This window comes from Cupressus sempervirens, chromosome 2 (assembly GCF_028749045.1).
Source record: "Cupressus sempervirens isolate cs-2001-9-10 chromosome 2, ASM2874904v1, whole genome shotgun sequence".
In the NCBI taxonomy this organism is placed as follows: Eukaryota; Viridiplantae; Streptophyta; class Pinopsida; order Cupressales; family Cupressaceae; genus Cupressus; species Cupressus sempervirens.
Window position 1 is genome coordinate 623,091,541 of NC_143119.1, and position 21,079 is coordinate 623,112,619.

General features: G+C 34.0%; 1 protein-coding gene across 1 annotated transcript in view; it reads right to left on the reverse strand.

Annotated features, from left to right (window-relative positions):
* The window catches only part of LOC149574917 (B3 domain-containing protein At2g16210-like), a 36,079-nt gene extending 15,227 nt beyond the window's left edge, over nucleotides 1–20,852 (reverse strand). Inside the window, exons 1-4 of the mRNA XM_089812148.1 lie at nucleotides 20,371–20,852; nucleotides 19,093–19,534; nucleotides 18,918–18,965; nucleotides 18,740–18,831 (exon numbers count right to left, since the gene is read on the reverse strand). Of these exons, the coding sequence (XP_089668274.1) occupies nucleotides 18,740–18,831; nucleotides 18,918–18,965; nucleotides 19,093–19,534; nucleotides 20,371–20,511 (723 nt within the window). The 5' untranslated portion in view covers nucleotides 20,512–20,852. The remainder of the gene's footprint in view (nucleotides 1–18,739; nucleotides 18,832–18,917; nucleotides 18,966–19,092; nucleotides 19,535–20,370) is intronic.
* Nucleotides 20,853–21,079: the final 227 nt, after the last annotated feature.

Here is a 21,079-nt window from a genome sequence, read left to right on the forward strand (position 1 = left end):
CACACCGAGTTTCTTTCTGAAATGATCAACCTTCACTTTAGGAAGAGGCTTGGTGAGAATGTTAGCTGTTTGATCACATGTATTAATATATTCCAACTAAATAGTTCTTCTTTCCACCATGTCTCTTACATAATGGTAAGGGATTTTTATATGCTTGGATCTGTCATAAAATACAAGATTCACGGACAACTTGATACAACTTTGGTTATCATAGTGGATAGTGGTAGGTTTTAGAGGCTCACAGAATAAATTAGAAAGCAATTTCCGAAGCCACACTACTTCTCTTGCTCCCATTCTTGTTGCAATATACTCTGCCTCAGTAGAACTCAGAGTGATTGAAGCTTGCTTCCTGCAAATCCATGAGATCATAGCTGATCCTAAACTGAAACAACATCATGATGTGCTTTTTTAGTCTTTTACACTTCCGGCCCAATCAAAATCAGTATATCCATGTAACTCCAAGCTAGTATTCTCATATTTAAGTTCATACACAATAGTGCCTTGAAGGTACCTTAATATATGCTTCAAAGCAACAAGATGCATTTCTAGAGGTTCACACATGAACTAACTTAATGCATTCATAGCATAGCAAATATTTGGTTGAGTTTTCACAAGATAAATCAGCGACCTAATTATCTGTCTGTATAAAGTGGAATTCACAAGATAAATCAGTGACCTAATTATCTATCTGTATAAAGTGGGATCAATAAGTCTAGATTCAGCACTTGCTTCCTTTAGCTTGTGTAAGTTGGTTTCCATAGGTGTTGACATAGGTTGACAGTTCCACATTCCAAATCTTTTCATAATATCGATAGTATACTTCTTTTGATGAGGGAAGATATTCCCAGATTTCTCACGAACTTCCAATCCAAGGAAGTAATGAAGAATCCCCAAGTCCATGTCAAATTCAAAAGTCATTTTTTTCTTACACTGATTAATGAGATGGTATTATCCTGTAATCAGAAGGTCGTCAACATAAAGGATTAGCATCATTATATCACCTTTAGTTACTTTGAAGTAAAGATTTGCATCAACATCATTCTTGGTGAATCCAAGACTTAGAAGATATTTATGAATCCTTTCATACCAGGCTCAAGAAGCATGTTTGAGTCCATATAGAGCCCTTTTCAATTTACATACATAGGAAGCAACATCATGAGTCACAAATCCTTCTGGTTGTTCTAAGTATACTTCTTCCCCAATCTTTCCATTTAGAAAAGCAGTTTTTACATTTATTTGATGATTTTTCCAACCTTTAGCTACCGTAATGGCGATTACAGTTCTAACTAAGGCATAACTAGCAATTGGTGTAAAAATTTCTTTGAAGTCGATTCCTTCCTTTTGAGAGAATCCTCTAGCCATAAAACTTGCTTTATGTTTTTCAATGCTACCATCTACAGCATACTTAACTTTGAAGAGCCATTTGGATGAAACAACAAATTTTCCTTTAGGCCTAGGAACTATATCCTAAACATCATTTTTTAGTATACATTGATATTCTTCCACCATTGCATTTTTCCAAACTTGATGTTTAAGAGCTTCAGAAGCATTAGAAGGTTTAGAGTTTGGAATCTCGCGCATGAATGCATTGTATGTTAATTTTCGAGGTCTTCTGCTTTCGCTGAATGTCCCTGAAGGTGCTGCAAATTCATCTCCTTCCTCTATAATTTTCTTTCCCAAAGTGGCCTTTTAGAATTATTGTCAAGACTCTCTTCTTAAGTCTCAAGAAGTATCTCATTTTCATTTGAAGTCTCTTCAGAGTACTCCCTCTGAATCTCAGGAGCAGAAGCCTCTTCTAGGGAACAGGATAAGTCATTCATATGGTGTATCTAGTTCATCTGAAATTTTGGCTCTTTTGAAAGCAATGTCTTCTTCAAAGATGACATCTCTGCCGAGTTCTATTTGTTTTTGTCTAGGTATGTAGATTTTGTAATCCTTTACTATTTCACTAAAACCAATAAAAATTCCTTTCCCTCCAACAGGTTCTAACTTTGTCCTTTTCTCCTTTGAACATACACAGGACATCCAAATATCCTTAAATGGCTAATGTCAGGTTTCATACCTAAAAATGTTTCTTCAGGAGTCTTATTGTCTAGATGTGAGTGAGGACATCTATTTTGAATATAGACTGTTGTATTAGATGCTTCAGCGCAAAATGAAATGCTCAAGTTTTGGTCAAATATCATAGCCCTAGCAGCTTCTACAATGGTTCTATTTTTCCTTTCAGCAACTCCATTCTATTGAGAGTTGTAGGGAATTGTAAACTCCCTCTTAATCCCAAGAAGTTTACAGAATTCTTTAAATATTTCAAAAGTGTATTCTTTCCCATTATCTGTTCTAAGAATTTTAATTTTCCTTTCTAATGAGTTTTCAATGATAGTTTTGAATTCTTTAAATTTAGAAAGAATCTCTTCAGATTCTTTATAATTAAGCAAGTATATCCATATCTTCCTTGAAAAATCATCAACAAATATCACATAGTAGAAAAACCCTCCTATGGATGGTGTAGACATGGGTCCAAGTGCACTAGTTCTAACACATCTTTAGTTCTGCTCAAACTATGAGGAAATGACTTTTTTGTGTTTTTCCCCAAGGCACAACCTTTGCAGGATTCATTATGAATTTGACTTAATTTGGGCATTCTAGTTACCAACTTCCCCATAGAGGTTAAAGAACAAAAGTTGATATGACCTAATCTTCTATGCCAAATTTCATTTGAATCTGAAGTCTCATGAACAAGTGCAAGATTAGTCTCAGTGCAAAGCTCATATAATAGTCCTTGTCTTACTCCTAAACTTTGAGCCTTCTTTATGGTTGAATTCTTTGCCCATGCTAGTACTTTGCCTTCCATGAATGTAATTCTATAACCATCATCTTCAAGTGCTGATATAGATATTAAATTCCTTTTAATAGCTAGTATATATGGAACTCCAAAAAGTTGAATAGATTTTCTGGATTTTAATTTGATGGTGCAGGTCCCAATTCCTTTTACGAAATGTGCAGAATTATCCCCAATTGTAACTTTTCATTTGTTTCTATTTGCATGCTTTCTAAGTTATATTGATATCCAATGATGTGTCTTGAAGATCCATTGTCAATTATCCAAGAGTTGGACTTGGTTGATATTTGACTAGACAAGGCTAAGTAGAAGGCATATTTTTCAAAATCTTGACCTTCATTTGATTTATCAGTTTTGGCCAATGATGCTTGAAGTATTGATCGATCAGGACAATTTAGTGCATAATGTCCATATTGATCACATTTGAAACATTGAATTTTAGACAAGTCTTTCTTCTATTTTGATTGTCCTTTTCCATGAAAGTCTCTTTTCCTCTTGGTGTTCTTCTTCTTACCCTTCTTATGAGAGTTGGTGTTAAGAACATGAATGTCTTCATCTAAGGTTTTATGTTTTCCTTTAGTCATTAATCTCAACTCTTCTTGACGACAATCAGATCTTAATCGATCTAGTTTTCGAATTTTAGATCTTGTACTTGTACAAATGATTCCGAAGAATTTGGTAATCCTCCTAATACTATTAGGGATAACTCTTGGTTGTCAATCTCATAACTAACTGAAGATAATTGATCTCTCAATTCTGTGATTCTCATGAAGGCATTTATTGTTTCTCCTTTATTCATGCTAATATTAATCATTTGTCTTTTAAGAGCAAGTTTTCTACCAGTGTTATTTATAATGAATGCATATTCAAGAGCTTTAAACATGCAATATGTTGTTGCATGTTTTGCCACAATAGGCACTACATGATCGCAAACAACATCCACTATTATTTTCATGGTCTTCTCATTATTCTCGATCCATAGAGTTTTCTTTGGATCATCTTTAGGTTCTTCCTTTTCTTCTTTTACAGAGGAATCTAATTTGTTCTCTTTTAATAGCATCACTATATGAAGTTTCCAGGATTCAAAGTTGTCAGCACTTGTAAGATGATGTTTGACTCTTAACATGTTTGTCACCTTGAAGAATAATGAGAGACTGCAACTTAATGTGAAATATGATCTATTAAACTTAATGAGATCTCTCCTTAACCTAGCTCTGATACCATGTAAAGTTTCTTACCAGATTTCAATATAAGGCTTGACTAATGCACGATTTTGTTTGCAGGTTTAACCATTGATGCCAATGAATTTGATTTGCTTTAGAATCTGTATATATTACTATAGAAGTAACATAAATTCTCTTATACTTGAGATGCTTACGTTCCTTTGACATACCAGCATTAATAGATTTCGATGCTTAGCAAAATCGAGCAGATGTATTATATATACATCATGAAAGGGTGTAATTGTTGATTACTACTCGTTAACTCCAATCAGATATGATCATGAATGGGCATGTCTCAGAATGGAGACATGACCATTCATGATCATATCCGATTGGAGTTAACGAGTAGTAATCAACAATTACTTGTTCACCATCGATAATGACATCGATAACCAATATAGTGAGATCGCAGCCCAATAAGGTGACATTTGAATCTGAACATGTTTGTCACCTTGAAGAATAATGAGAGACTACAACTTAATGTGAAATCTGATCTATTAAACTTAATGAGATCTCTCCTTAACCTGGCTTTGATACCATGTAAAGTTTCTTACTAGATTTCAATATAAGGCTTGACTAATGCACGATTTTATTTGTAGGTTTAACCATTGATGCCAATGAATTTGATTTGCTTCAGAATCTCTATATATTACTATAGAAGTAACATAAATTCTCTTATACTTGAGATGCTTACGTTCCTTTGATATACCAGCATTAATAGATTTCGATGCTTAGCAAAATCGGGCAAATGTATTATAGATACATCATGAAAGGGTGTGATTGTGAATGGGCATGTCTCGGAATGGAGACATGACCATTCACGATCATATCCGATTGGAGTTAACGAGTAGTAATCAACAATTACTTGTTCACCATCGATAATGACATCGATAACGAATATAGTGAGATCGCAGCCCAATAAGGTGACATTTGAATCTGAACATGTTTGTCACCTTGAAGAATAATGAGAGACTACAACTTAATGTGAAATCTGATCTATTAAACTTAATGAGATCTCTCATTAACTTGGCTTTGATACCATGTAAAGTTTCTTACTAGATTTCAATATAAGGCTTGACTAATGCACGATTTTATTTGTAGGTTTAACCATTGATGCCAATGAATTTGATTTGCTTCAGAATCTCTATATATTACTATAGAAGTAACATAAATTCTCTTATACTTGAGATGCTTACGTTCCTTTGATATACCAGCATTAATAGATTTCGATGCTTAGCAAAATCGGGCAAATGTATTATAGATACATCATGAAAGGGTGTGATTGTGAATGGGCATGTCTCGGAATGGAGACATGACCATTCACGATCATATCCGATCGGAGTTAACAAGTAGTAATGAACAATTACTTGTTCACCATCGATAATGACATTGATAACCAATATAGTGAGATCGCAGCCCAATATGGAGTATTCAAAACAGTATTGATTCAAAACAAGGATCGATAAGTATGAAATATTACTTTGATACAATATATGATATTGGTTATGATACAAGGATCAAGAAATACAAAATTGATATAATTCAGAATATATGTGTGTGTGTGTGTGTGTGTGTGTATCAGTATGCAATCATATTGATGTATATATCCATATGTATAGATTCTGATATCAATTACAAATATTGTCTAACCGAAGCTACAAACTTGAATAGAAAGCAAGGCAATCATCTCTCTTTATTTCCTTTGTGCTCTCATCACAAATCCTTATGTCACACTTTTTGATCCTTGCAAGGCGGTACTTCAAATGAGATATGCCTCCGCAAATTTGTCTTTTTGCATTTTATGCCTGTCACACTATTATACTCAGTTCCTTCAAAGGCATATTTCCATGCCTTCTCTCTAGCCCCTCTAGGGTGCATGTCTAGGAATCCATATGGCAATGCACGTATAGGGCCACTGAAAGATGCTAAAGCTGACCCAGTTGTAGAGGAATTTATATTTTCCATTTAATGAAAAATCAACCTACACATACAAAATTCAAATTGAAGCCACAAATTTAGAAATTTAATAAACATATTTAGGGACAAACTAAATTAGATTAGAACTTTTCAAAGTTTAAACAAAAGCTGAAACTTTTTTTTTTTAAAGTGTTAGGTTATGAAAGTATTGAGAAAGCTATGATTTTTTTTTTTGGAAAATTTGCAAAAACATGGTGTTAGATCTTATTCATTACGCTCTAAAAACATGTTAGAGAACATTGCAAATAGTATTCTAGAGTTTCAATAAAGTTGGATGCAACTAAGGTAGGACAAAACAAATTTTAACTAAAAAGAAAAAGAATTTAGAAAACTTACTTGTTAATTTGGAATTGCTTGAAAAATCTCTTCAAATCCAGTTCAAATCCACTTGCAATCAATCTACAAGGCTGCCAAACACTATTTCTCTCCAAACCCTTCTCTCCTCCAAATGCTCAAAAATGCAAAATGAAAAATCATTGGGCAAGTCATTGGGCATTTTATTAGTGTCACTCGCGAGAAATTCATGATTTATTGCCGAGAAGTGACGATTTTATCGCTGAGATTTAAGACTTTTCTCAAAATAGATTCTCGATAGAGTTTTCTTGCGAGAAAACTGCAAGTATTCCCGTTTCACATATTTTCTCGCGAGAAGACAATATAGTTGTCACTTATCAGGGCTGTTTTAATCTATGGCTTCTACATTTCATCACTTTAGAGTATATTTTTCTGCATGTTGAATAGAAATAGTAGTTAAATGGAAGGTATTGTTGCTAGAGATTCATGGTGAAACTAGTGTCCATACCCATAGAAGCAGAAATCTGCAAAAAATCCTGATTATACCTGATTAATCTTGAATATTGAACCTTGCCAAGTTTTTCCCTGAAAATCATTGACCTAATTTTCAATGACCTTTTTGCATTTAAAGCATTGTTCCATGGGGACACTTTACACCTCCCAAAAAACATGCATCCCCTATAGGGAGACGTTTTTTACACTTAAGGAATTGGGGCAAATTTTCCCCCATTTCCACCACCTTTGTTGGGGATGCCGCTAAGTCACTTTCTATATGGCAGATGCTAAATGCAATCTTTAACTTTAGAAAATCAGTTTTTCATTAATTGGTTGCTTGCAAACACATTATATTGCAGATTTTGACTTGAAGATTTTAATTCACTTCAATTTGTGTATCAGCACCACCCCCTCCACCACTATTTCGTTGTTGTTCCCATGTCAGCCCCCTGTCATCCCCAAACTTAGGCCTTTGTTCCCCCATCTCTAAAATCTATCCCCGCATCCCCATGTCAAGAAATTTTGTGGAACGTTGATTTAAATGCATTGAAATCATATTAAAATCCCCCAAAAATGGCAAAAAAACTTTAAAAGTATTGCAAAAACCTACAAAAACTCACAAATGATAAATCACTCAGAAATAGGGAGGATGAAATAAAAGTCAATACAGCAATGACATTGAAAAATCTGTAATTTTGTCCCTTTAGTTTTCTTTCTGACATATGGAAAACCTTAAACAAAGCAGTTGGAGGAGCAATGGTGATCATCAACAAAATTTGAAAGGGCTTCAATCATCCTAAATTGTGGGGGGCATGTGAGATAGTGTCAAAGCAACTAATGAATTTGTTCTTAACTGCGGTTTCAATATGACCTGAGCTCTTTGCATAGCTCACCCCATTGATTTTGATAAGATCAAATATATAATTCATATCATACACTAATTTTAGAATTATAACTATTATGTATTATTATAGATGGGCCTTTAACGGGGAAGCAATAAAACCCTATAATTTATAATTAATATCATAGCGTAGTTTCAAATTTTAAATTATTATTGACCATTAATATATATTAATAGCATAGAAACAAAAAATGGCAAAAAATCACGATTAATCAGGATTCTGCATGTGCAACAATTTATTTCCCCCCAAAATGGGGTTTATTGGCAAAAAGCAATAGTTAATTTGCATAAAAGTTGTGAGAAACTAGCAAAGGCCCTAAAAGGGACACTAACAAGAAAATCCCAAAAAATGTGACATGACTCTCTATGAAACTGATGTGAGACATTGAAGACAGCCGAAAAAGTTGGGTCAAAAGGTTTGCAAAGTCTCCAAGTGTTGCAAAGTTTGGCAATAGCATGGGAGATAGGTGATTACAAACAAAAATTTCCTCTTTCTACATTAACTATATTCTTAGTTACCAATTTGTGAAACGAATCTGATTCAAGCACGTGAATCAGATCCGTAGATTTGTGAATTTTTTTCCCCAATTACGATTTGTGAAGGATTCATGTGTGTGTGTGTATGCATTATATATACTAAAAAATGAGAGAAATAAACATAATTCTAAAACTAATTCATTTCATACAATGAATTTGTGATTTTGATATGAATCTATGCATCAAAGCTGTAATGATTATAAGAAAATAATCGGAAAAACAAACAAAAAATAAAATATTTGGAAGAGTTCGGACAAATTCGGGCACGGATCTGAATTTGGATCCGATCCGAATCCGGATCCGGCCTCTAGGGCACGAACCCAGTAACTAAAAATATATTGTATAGCTTGATTGATATTGTCTTTTTAACATTGATTTTGTTCATATAAATTTCAAATATTTAAATTGTTGCAATATGAAACGAAAGAAGACCATAACAAAGTTGCTTTATTTGTTTAGGAGAAAACAAAGAACCCTACGATAATCATTTTTTGGCTTGTCAATTATGACATATACGTTCTTATGATTAATTAAATTGCTAGATATTAAAACTCTACTCAAAATTAAATTAAATAATTCATGCAATTCAGTTTGTATATTCAAAATTTATAAAGTTGTTTTTGCATATACATGTGTATATCATGTCAACATTGTATATAATTGTTTGTTGAGTATATCTAATAAAAGAACCTTAAGAGAACTCTAGAAAATGAATTCTATCTATATGAAGATTTTCTTTTATTGACAATATTTTGGGAAGAAAGCTTCATTCTGGTTTTGAATTATAACAAAGCCCACATCATATTTTTGTGGTACTTCAAATCTGTGGTACTTCAAATCATAGCTTAATTTAAATTTATACAAACGAAATCAATGTTCAAACTTTGAGTCCTCCAAGTATAAAATATTTCAAGAGAAGGTTGTGCAAGTGCTTTGAATCATTTATACGAGTCCTTTGTCAGCTCAATTGTACAATACTATAATCTATGCTATGGAAGTGTCCTTTAATTTAATAACAAAGTAGTTATTGATTACTTTTCTTCAAATTTTCATGGTTATTTTTCAAAAAAAATAAAATTACTCCTCTAGTTTGTCGAGTTATTCCTCAAAAGATTTATGTTTCTGTGTCCATACCTTTTGATACTTGTTGATTGCAAGTATTAGTGTAGGGTTAGTCTAGGCCTAATTGCAAGTATCTAACTTCAATCGGAGATGTCCATTAGAATTGTGTCTTCATTGGATAATTGAATGAGTATTAACAATATGAAAATTATTCCCACATCCTTTGAAGCAAGTATCCTTCTTTGCATGGTTGATTTGGTGAAGCAAGACTGGTTCAAGTTTCACCTATCATCAATAGTCTCTTACATTGTAGAATTCCTAATATCATGTTTGCAGTCTGTTTGGTTGTATGAAGTTGAAAAGCTCCAATTGTTAAATTATCTACATTTGTAAAGTTGATACCCATTAAATGAACAACATAAATCACCAAGTGATACCAGCAAACCACATCATACAACTGAGTTATATCCACATTAAGAAGGAACATTGAGATTGTCTTGGTTAATCACACATTCATATACATTTTTTAGCATCTAAACTTCCTTATTTAAGAGAGGATATGATATTTGGTGTTCTATCCTTGAATACTAAGTGTTTCTTGAAGCACGTTGAATTGGTCACAAAACTCGTATCAACAGGTAGGAATTATTATAATAAGATACACTCCACCAAAGGAAAATTTGTAAATAAAAAAAACCTCCAACCAAGTTAACCAGGGATCGTATTTGTTAATGTGGAATAGGAATAAATAGCATGGACTGTGAACAAAAGATTAGCCCACTCAGTATTTAATTTTAAAAAAAGTAAAGTAAGGTTACTAAGTGTCAGCTGTAGATTTTAATAGATGAGTGGTGTTTAAGTAAAGTTGGCAATGTGAAAGGGTAGCAGAAAAGGGATGATTTGATAATGTAACCCATTTCCAGTTATATGTTTTGATTAATATTTGAATTAAAATTCATCTTTTGAAATCAAGAACAACAATTCTTATCTGGTCTCTTTTTTAAGATAAGCTATTTAAGTAGATTTAATAATGTAATTTTGTAAAGATTTAGAAGTCATGTTCAAGATCATCAAAGCTTGGAGTTAGAGGCAACACCTATTAAATACCATCAGAAAATATATCTTTAGCTATTGATATGAAAGACTTGGTGTCTAAGGTAAGTCTATGAAGCAAGAACTGAATGCAAGACATTTCTGGTTTCAACTGTGTGAGCTTTGTTTATATATCAACATTTTGGATCACACTCCATGTTCAATCTTCAAGATGGAAGAGAGCTTGAAGATTCAACAGCGTGAGCTGTGTTTTTATCCTTCAGCTCTTTACTCCAGATAAATTTTACGTTTATTATCATGGACTATGGAAATCTAGGAACTTACCCCAACCAAAATTGTATATATAGAGAAAATTTTGAGATAATTTTGTGATGGGGGTTCCTTGTAGTACCTAATAAATTAAACATGATCACGAGTGATCTTGAAAATATTAATTTATTCATTTTGATGTCAGTTGAGGCTTGAGAATAAGTTAAAATGGCAAGCAAATCCAGTAGAAAAAATGTTAATCATGCTTGAAACTAATCTCTAGAGTCTTACAAGAACATGTAATAATTATCATAGAAGGCTAGAAGGTATATGCTACAATCTCTCACCTAGGGCAAGATAAACTTATAGGACTACCTGGTCAATGCGTAAATGGATATGTTGTCCGTTTTCATACCCCTGTCAATTATAAGATCGTATTATTTAGTAGATGAGATCGCAGTCTGTAAAGATCAGGTTGTGGCATTTATATCAGTTAAAAATTGAAGTGATCAGAAATTAAATGAATGAAGGGCCGACCAAGATTAATTGCCCATGAAGATTAATACAATGGCAAAAAAATGAAGGGCTGACTAAGATTAAGTTTAATTGAACAATAATTTTATCAATCGGCATCAAAAAGAGTAGATCAGTATATAAGTCATTGGTGATCAAGCAAATAAATTGATCAGATCAGGGATTGGTATACATTGTGGACAATAGCAATTTTATTCATTTGTGGTGTGCATAAGATGTATGCATAATGAAAATATTGTCTAACATATAATTTCTTATGTGTTTGGTATAGTTGATGATGTGAAATGCTACTCAATCAAAGAAACAATCATATATATGGGTGAGGACGAAGATGCATTTGGTATAACTGATATAGGCCCCTCTAAGAACACAACCCCAAGTTGGATGGAATTGTCTTGGTTGGATGTTCCTACCACTTGTGGGCCAAAGGGTCGAGTTGTCTTAGTTGGATGCTCTGCGCTCTTGGACATAATTGTGGATGACCTCAAGCACCCTTTGTGTTATTGTCTCTAATCTCTATGATGGTTGGTTGTGGGAAGTGAAATAAATAATCATATAAGGAATGGAAGGAAATATGTTAGGGAGAGGTAGTAAACATGGGCTCCCTCAAGTTAAGCAGACCACCCGAAGGAATGGAATCATCAAGGTGGATGATCTTTCTACTTATGGGCCAAGAGGTGAGTAGTCTTGGTTAGCTGTTGTGCACTCTTGGGCTTAATTGAGTTGAACAATTTTCCTCTATGACCTAGATTCCCTCAAATTAAGTAGGCCGCCCCAAGGGATGGAATTGTCTTGCTTGGATGTTCTTTCAGCTTATGGGCCAAGGGCAAGTTGTCTTTCTTAGGCATTGCAAGCTCATGGGCTTGATTGGGTTGAAGAGTAACAAGGCACCCTTTGTGGATTTCTTCGCCAAGCCCTCAATATGATTAATTATGGGAAATGGAACAATGGATGTTTATTGTATAATTTATCTTAATAGAATAAGATGTTTGTTGTTATGCATGTGCTTATAATTATTGGTTAGATCCCTAACCCTAACTAGAAAGAACTAGTCTTACAAATTATATTTCAAATAATATTAACGTGGCTGTAGAACCTAAACCAAGATTTATGTTGATAACTATATTGCATTGCTTATTCCAATGGAATTTGTGATTTCAGGGAAAGATACAAGATCATCCCAAAGGGGGACATTACATTCATTATGATGAGCTAGAGCTGAAATAGATACAGGGTTGTCTTATATGGTAATATATGAGCTCGGGACACTTCAAGGGTATAGGTAGAGGACATGTTTTCTAATATATGTAGTGCGATCTCATCATGAGATGAAATACTGTATTAGTAGTTCGTATATTTCATTTAGTTGTTCGTATATTTCATTTAGTTGATAAGTTTATTGTTGGTTTTGCAAAGACAAGGGTCAAGGAGCATGCTCTTGTGAATAAAAATAGTTGTACGTGTACTTGAGGATTTTTTTCAACTTTTAACGAAATGACATGTAGACAATGGATAGCAAGAGCTACCTACCATAATAGCGTTGCACTAACTTTTCACCAATGTCACGCAGGTGACAAATTCCAAGATCTACTCATCTCAATGTTCAATACACCATTGTGAAAGTGAAACTAAGTGTACGCTGTTTGAGTCAAGCCATACATGGTAGATTCTAGCTTCATGTATTTGTTAATTGAGCAACTTTCTTGCTGCCAATGACCACCAAATACACTCAGCTTTAATCTTTTTTTTGTTAAATTCAATGTCCGATTTTCCAAGAGTCCTTACGTTGATTGTACATGCGGTTGTGTTCGAAGGCCCCATTAATGAACTTTTTCATATGTTGTTGGATATGTGTCTCATTTCCAAAATCATCAAACTCATTGTGAACATCCAATATCCAATTCCTAATGGTTACACCTTACTCAAAATCTCAAGTTCAATCCTAGCCAGCATGTCGTATTTGTTGTTGAACCATAGGTGAAAGTGCAAAAACAGTTAAACCTTGAATAATATAGTGTCAAGAGAAACCTCTGTAAAGGCATGTTCTTGGAACAATTTTAAGTTATGTGGCCAATTTTCGAAAAAGCCTTATTCACCATTTATGAGATTTTAATGCTTACATTTTTGGAAACCTATATTCAAAAAGCATTAAATTTTCATTTTAAAAAACCTTGTCATGAATAAATATTTATTGATTATGTTCAACCCATCCCCCTTGATACTCGATTAAGATTTCAAAGCGAAATCATTTAGTAGTCAAAAGTTGTGATTATTCTCCAAAACCAAGCTATTAGTTTTTAATGGAAAATATTTTTTAAAAATAAGAAATAATTTAATATTCTTAAATTAATTTTATTTATTCTTTATTATAATAGTCAAGGAGGGAAATGATTAAATATACATTCAGTTATAAATTATTCTCCTAAACCAAGTTGTTAATTTTTAATAAGAAATATTTTTCAAAAATCAAAAACAATTTTAATATTCTTATAATTTGTTTATTTATCTTGTCAGCCGATAGGAAAAGGAAACATTTTGTATGGCCATCCATCCTTGCAGATCCAAAACAGTGCTAACAATGGGAATAAGAATTGTTTTCATGGAACAATTGGTGTTGATCAATTACAATATGAGTTTTCTAACGTCGCGATTTTGAATACCAAGAAAAGTGTCTAAGTTCCACATGTTAGTGTATTCATAAATTATTATTACCAATTTTTATAGGTTAAGTTGGTAATCTCTTTATGTAATGGTGGAATCCATTGGTCTTTCTAATCTATGTAATTGATGTGAAGAAATGCACTCATTTCTTGGTATCTTGATTTGAATGTATTGGCATAGCCTATCTTTTCATATATCAAGGTTTGTTATCCTTCTTTTATCTTCATTTTATCATGTGCTAAATCCTCCTTTGTAATCACTATTCATTATAAAATCTCAAATGGTATTTGTATGTCTACTGTTAGAATTTCCGTTATCCATTTTCTTTAATTTTGTCTTCTTTCTATTTTGCACTTTCAGGTGAAACGTACACAAAAACTACAAATATCCTCATCACACAAGGGCACTGCCCATCTCAAGTGTGGAGGAAGGTTGTGGTTTACTGCAACCTCTCCAACCATTGACACAGTTTTCACTGCTCACAGGGGAAACATGACCAGCTTTAGCGAAACAATCGCAGTAACAAATCTATTTACCAACAGGTCCATGTCATTCTTAGTTCCAATAGGAAGACTTACTTAAGGAGCTGACTATGGAGGATGAAGGAACTAGGAAGGCACCTATGCCAAAATAATTAAGATGAATAGTCCAGAGGAAAAAGAGAATTGCTAACAGCAGCAACATGTCATCTCAATTGTGATATGTGAGAACTGAGTCCCTTTGACAATTTATGTGGATTGACACATGGCTTGGTTGCAGAACAATAATCCTAATTTGTTCATGCTATATGGTCCACGTACACCTCTTATAAAACTTGAAGGCTTGAAGCTCATACAGCTGTTAGAAGTTCTCATCTGCTAGTTTACTTTGTTATCATGCTTATCATAGTCTTCAGTCTGTTATGTTGAAACAGGACATAATCTTGCATGGTGGTAACTGCATGCACAGAACTCTTTATTATTATAATTCATTATTTAGACATATATATATATATATATATATATATATATATATATATATATATATATATATATATATATATATATATATATAATTCATTATTTAGACATACTTACTTCATGCCATGGATTTTTATTTTCAATGTCCTAGTTTTTGAAAACTCTTCGTTTACTGATTCAGATAATTGCTTTTCTTTTTGGTTGCTGTCACACGACTGAGGACAAAATGTCATCAAAAGACTTCAATGTAGAGAGGACCCCATTCCTGTGTACCTTCTTCTAGGATTGTGTAATGTCCCCATTTTAGCAGTTGACCAAGAGTGTGTGTGTGTTAGCCTTGTTCTACATGGTCCCGAGGGCTAACGAAGGGTTTAATGGGATCTTGGAGTGTTTTGGCCTAGTCATTTCCAGTTTGGGCCAAAACGAAGTTGATTTACTCAGTTTCAGGCATACTTACTATATTTAGTAAGTCGGCAGGACACAGTGCAGGTCAATTTTGGTGATTGGATTCGATACTCCTCGGTGAGAGCTTTCCGATGAGCTATCACTCGCATTATTCGGAGTCCGATTGCTAATACATTTTAATGCCTGAAGTTTTATTAAAGTAACGTCTAATTTAATTGTAAAATATTAAAGTGTTACTTTAATATTTATTTTATGGTGATGTGTACCCAAGGGAGACATAAGGGGTATTTTAATATATGTTTTATATTACACATCTTTATCCCACATTGCCCATATGAGTTGAGTGGACCCGTGGGAATAGAATAAAAGGAAGCATTTGTAGCTTCATTAGACAGGTTGAATATGAGAAGAAATTGGTGTGTGAGTTGCAGCTTTGTTCTTGGCATTTGAGGACGTCTATCCTCTCTTGTAACATTCTAGACGTCATTCCCTTGGGGTTTGGCCTTTGGAATTCTTTCTTATTGGCTTCATTATCAGGCAGTTTAGTTGCATTTCCAGCTACAGGTAGATTTGATATTTTGCTCATATCTTCTTCACTGCTTGTCTGACGCTTATGCCGCTTGGAGGGAATGGTATTATGAAGGTAGTGGACTGATTGGAGGACAAAGTATTGTAGCAGCAAGTTCGTAAGCATGGGCTGGAGTATTATGACAATATTGCTGAAGTAATTAGTGAGTTGATAAATCTGCCATGTATTTGGTTTTATGAATTCTGAAAATAACATTTTGATAAGTAGGAGATAATTTCCACAGCTAGTCAAATTGTGATATGAATATCAGGATTTAACTGTGTGATTTTGAGTCAAACTCGATGACCCATGTTTCATGAGTAGTGATTCAACATGAATCCATCTCTCATGAGAATAAATGGAACACTTAGCACTCATTGGATCTAGGTGATGCTCACAGGGGTGAAGCACCGGGACTTCCCGGGAGGTCACCCATCCCAGTACTACTCCAGCCTGAGCGCGCTTAACTACAGAGTTTCCTCCATAGTTAAACCCAAAGCTTGCAACCCCATTTGCAAAACCTTCACCAAGTGTTGTGCCTTATGAACCATTCATTAGAAAGCCCCTTAAGCTCATCAATTGATAAGTAGGAGATAATTTCCACAGCTAGTCAAATTGTGATATGAATATCAGGTTTTAACTGTGTGATTTTGAGTCAAACTCGATGACCCATGTTTCATGAGTAGTGATTCAACATGAATCCATCTCTCATGAGAATAAATGGAACACTTAGCACTCATTGGATCTAGGTGATGCTCACAGGGGTGAAGCACCGGGACTTCCCGGGAGGTCACCCATCCCAGTACTACTCCAGCCTGAGCGCGCTTAACTACAGAGTTTCCTCCATAGTTAAACCCAAAGCTTGCAACCCCATTTGCAAAACCTTCACCAAGTGTTGTGCCTTATGAACCATTCATTAGAAAGCCCCTTAAGCTCATCAATTGATAAGTAGGAGATAATTTCCACAGCTAGTCAAATTGTGATATGAATATCAGGATTTAACTGTGTGATTTTGAGTCAAACTCGATGACCCATGTTTCATGAGTAGTGATTCAACATGAATCCATCTCTCATGAGAATAAATGGAACACTTAGCACTCATTGGATCTAGGTGATGCTCACAGGGGTGAAGCACCGGGACTTCCCGGGAGGTCACCCATCCCAGTACTACTCCAGCCTGAGCGCGCTTAACTACAGAGTTTCCTCCATAGTTAAACCCAAAGCTTGCAACCCCATTTGCAAAACCTTCACCAAGTGTTGTGCCTTATGAACCATTCATTAGAAAGCCCCTTAAGCTCATCAATTGATAAGTAGGAGATAATTTCCACAGCTAGTCAAATTGTGATATGAATATCAGGATTTAACTGTGTGATTTTGAGTCAAACTCGATGACCCATGTTTCATGAGTAGTGATTCAACATGAATCCATCTCTCATGAGAATAAATGGAACACTTAGCACTCATTGGAATAAATAACATTTTATTAGCAGCAGTTCATTTCCACTTTGCATATTATTGTAGTTTCTTTCTTGTTTATGTTGTATGATACCAATTCCATGCACAAAACACAACAAACAAATAAACGTTTGATTTCCAGAGTTACAAGGGGTTTTAAGAAGTTGAATGCAAACTGTTTGACATAATTCCTTTCAGCAATTTGGTTTAGTTTTTTGGGACATCCAAGGGTGTCCATTACAGATTGTATGTAATGTCCTTATTCTTTAATGAGATTATAATAGTATATGTAATAAATAATAAATAATTATGAATTAAAATATCAAAAGATAAAAATATAATGTAATTATTAAACATAAAATTAAAGTTTAATTTATCAAATGTCAAGGAACATGTGAAGAATCAATGAATCGATGATCATTGAAGGAAAAAGATGTCGACACCAGACAAGGAGAAGTAGGCACCAATATGACGAATATATTTTATATCTAATATTCATACGGTTCAGCAAATAGAGGGCGAACCTTCTCAAAGATAAGAGATTTAAGGACAAAAACCCTTAATTTCTCTTGCCAAGTTAGTGGACGAAAACCCCTAACTTGAGAAAGAAATTTAGAAAAAAAAAAAGTGAGACAATTATACAATAAGGAAATTGCAAATTGGAAGAAAGATTACAGCAGAATATAAGTTTAATATTTTCACATTTATATTAAGCTTTAAATTAAACTAGAAGCTTAAGTTATCAAAATTTTAAGTTTAAACTTTTAAAGTTAAATTAATATTTATAATTAATTATACAAATATTATTGTTAGCGTGGAATATCTATTTAAGGCCAAAATAGGAAAATTTAACAATATGCTTGTTCAGCTACTTCCATATCCTGATACAAAATGCCCTGTCTCTGTACCTGTAACCCAGGGGACCATTGCCAATTTTCGTGCTTTCTATCTATAATTTGGAGCATCGTCATTTTTGGTTTAGCTAACAGAAAAAAATAGAACCGCAGTTTTTCTGCTTTATCATATTTCTTTTTCAACCTTAGTTACTTGGAAACAACTGTTGAAATTGCATCATTCTCAGGTCACGCATTCTCAATTATAGGCTTCATATTTCAACATTTCAAATTGGTTAGCAAAAAAGACTTAAAGCTGTTAGTTTCTCTCTTTATATCAGGCATTTTAATCCTGGATGGGAAACTCAATTATATAGAAGCCATGAACAGTTCCCTTTATAAAGCTATAATTATCTCGTACCTAATCAATTCCATTGAAACCATATTCACAATGTTGGAGACTTCTATAAGCTTATCACTTAATCTAGTCTGAAACTTAAAAAGCTTGTCCATCCACTTAGCTTTTGTTGAAGCAAGGCTGTGTATATAAAAAGGATGAAATAATTACTTGATTGGTTTGCAATGCTACTCCTATATTAATCTCCTACAATATAACATGTAATGTAAAACTTTCTCTGTACCATTTATTTTATACATGTCTCTAACAATGATAAGATAAAAGAGGGGGACTTACAAGCCTAAAATGACCAGAAACTGCACCCTTCGAAGCAACTGTCTGAAACTCCATCTTTTCGGATCCGGTATAAACGAAAGCATGTAGAGACTCTACAGAGTAACAGTATATCAGATAGGAAATCTGTTACAGCAAATTAATTTGTCCTCATACCTTCCAGTTTGTAATGTTAACTTACTTTTAATAGAAGGGGGTAACAAAGAAACTATTGCCCGCATATAAGTACCTGCAACAAAAAGATTCCACGAAAAGTCATTTCAAATTCAAGGAGCAAACTAGCTAATTAACTACAGAATTCATTGAAAATAGACGAAAGCTGTCTTAATGCTGCTATAAAACATCTTGAAACCTACCTACGCGGGATGCTCTCTTTTGGACTTCATAAAGTGAAGAAATGTCTGGCTCGTATATTGCCAAATCATGTTTGTATACAGTTAAGCATTGAACTTTTGCTTCTTCTTTGACATCTTCAAGTTTCATTTGTTCTTTGGGAAGGTTTCCCTCTCCCGAATTGCTAGTTTTATGACTACAAAGGGTAGAAGAACTCGATTTTTCATAACCAGTTGGTTCAAATATTTGAACAAGAAAGTACAAATTGAGGACATGCTTGAAAACAAGAATATCCTCGGATCCTACAGAGTGATCCGAAATGAATCTCTTCCATCCATCTTTAAAATATAGTGAAGAATTGCGACGGCATATATTCACATGCCATATATAGCCACTTGGCCCCTCCAGACTGGCGACTCTATAAGCCCGATATTGTATATGATTCGCAATATCAAACGGAATTTCCTGCAACGAAACTTTCGGAAATTAGGTGATTGTAAATACAACTGATTTTGGTACATGATCCTTAATTTCTCAAGGGATCTCTTCCACAATTTCCTACATTCAATGACAAATACATGTAGGATAAATGAAACCTAAAATTGTCTGTTAAGTAATGAATAATAATGATCAAGCAGACAACTAGCGTGAACCAATCTGACGGTTGGAAGTCCACAATCTTACATACAAAGATCATTAACAACACAATTCACAACCTAATTTACTCCCACAGTTGAATCAATGGAACAATGAACATTTCTCAATACCCCGATGTTTATAGGCACCATCAGTGAGATATTCAAATTTTCAAATGCGAGGGTAAATACGCCTGCAAGTCTCTTAGCTTTCTCTCTTTTCTGTATATCAAGCATTACAATTTCATCTGTCCATTACTAGCTAGAAAGAGAGTTTCAATTTCATTTCAGGTAAATCTTTGCTCAGTTTGGCTGCCTTTGTATGGCACGCTTCAACCACATTTCAAGAAGTGTTGTGAGGATATGCCATATGCTATGAAAGTCTGTGTTTCTAAACAATTTCAAAATCTGTATAAAGACCATTCCACGCAGTCCTCTGCCTCCGAAGCAAAGAAAAGCAATACATATTCTATTCACAATATGATTTCCTCTATACCGACAGAGTCTCATGCAAAGCAACACAGAGATTTTATGAAACAGAAAACAAAAGGGAATTGGACAAAAATTATTTAAGGTAAATTGCGGGGATAGACATCTAGAGAATTGCATTTTTGCCTACTGAGTTGGAAGTTCCACACATAGTAGGAATTAGATTACAGAGTTTACCAGAGATGAGAAGTAGCCGGCAACCATGACCTTGAAAAACGATAACCCTTTTGAATTGGCGGGAAAGCTGCTGTGAGATGCAGCACATTTTCCTTTGCAAGCTCTGCATATGTTGAAGGCCGTAAATTTAGTGGTTGCCATAATAAGTGTATACTGACGCTGTTAAAGCATTAATAGCCTAGCTCCCGAGAATAATGGCTGGTGAGTTTTCTTTTGCGCACAGATGGGTACAATTACAGAAGGCATATATGCAACCCAGCGTGGATAATGATGAACAAGGAAATCATTTCTAGCAAACATTTCAGTACTCCATGCATAACATTTCACAGCCAATCGTAAATATGATGAACTAAAACTGAAACAATCATTGATTAGCGCGCTGGGTATGGAAATGTGTTGCCAAATAGCAATCAAACCCAGCATGCAATGGATGGGACCGAATGGAAGTCACAGAAATGGCTGAATATGATTTTTTAAGGAATAATCAGTTATTATTATTAATTAATTATTTAATGGAGTAGATTAGCTTATAAAGTTTATGGGCATTTGAAATTTTAAAATTGGAGGGGACGTTAGAAAAAGTTGTATGATTTAATTTTTAGTATTTGTTACCTTCAAAAATAAATAAAATGTGAGAGCGAAGATAAATTATTGGTCATGATTTTGGTTGTTAAATTTTATTTTATATTTAATTAGTAATTATATCTTG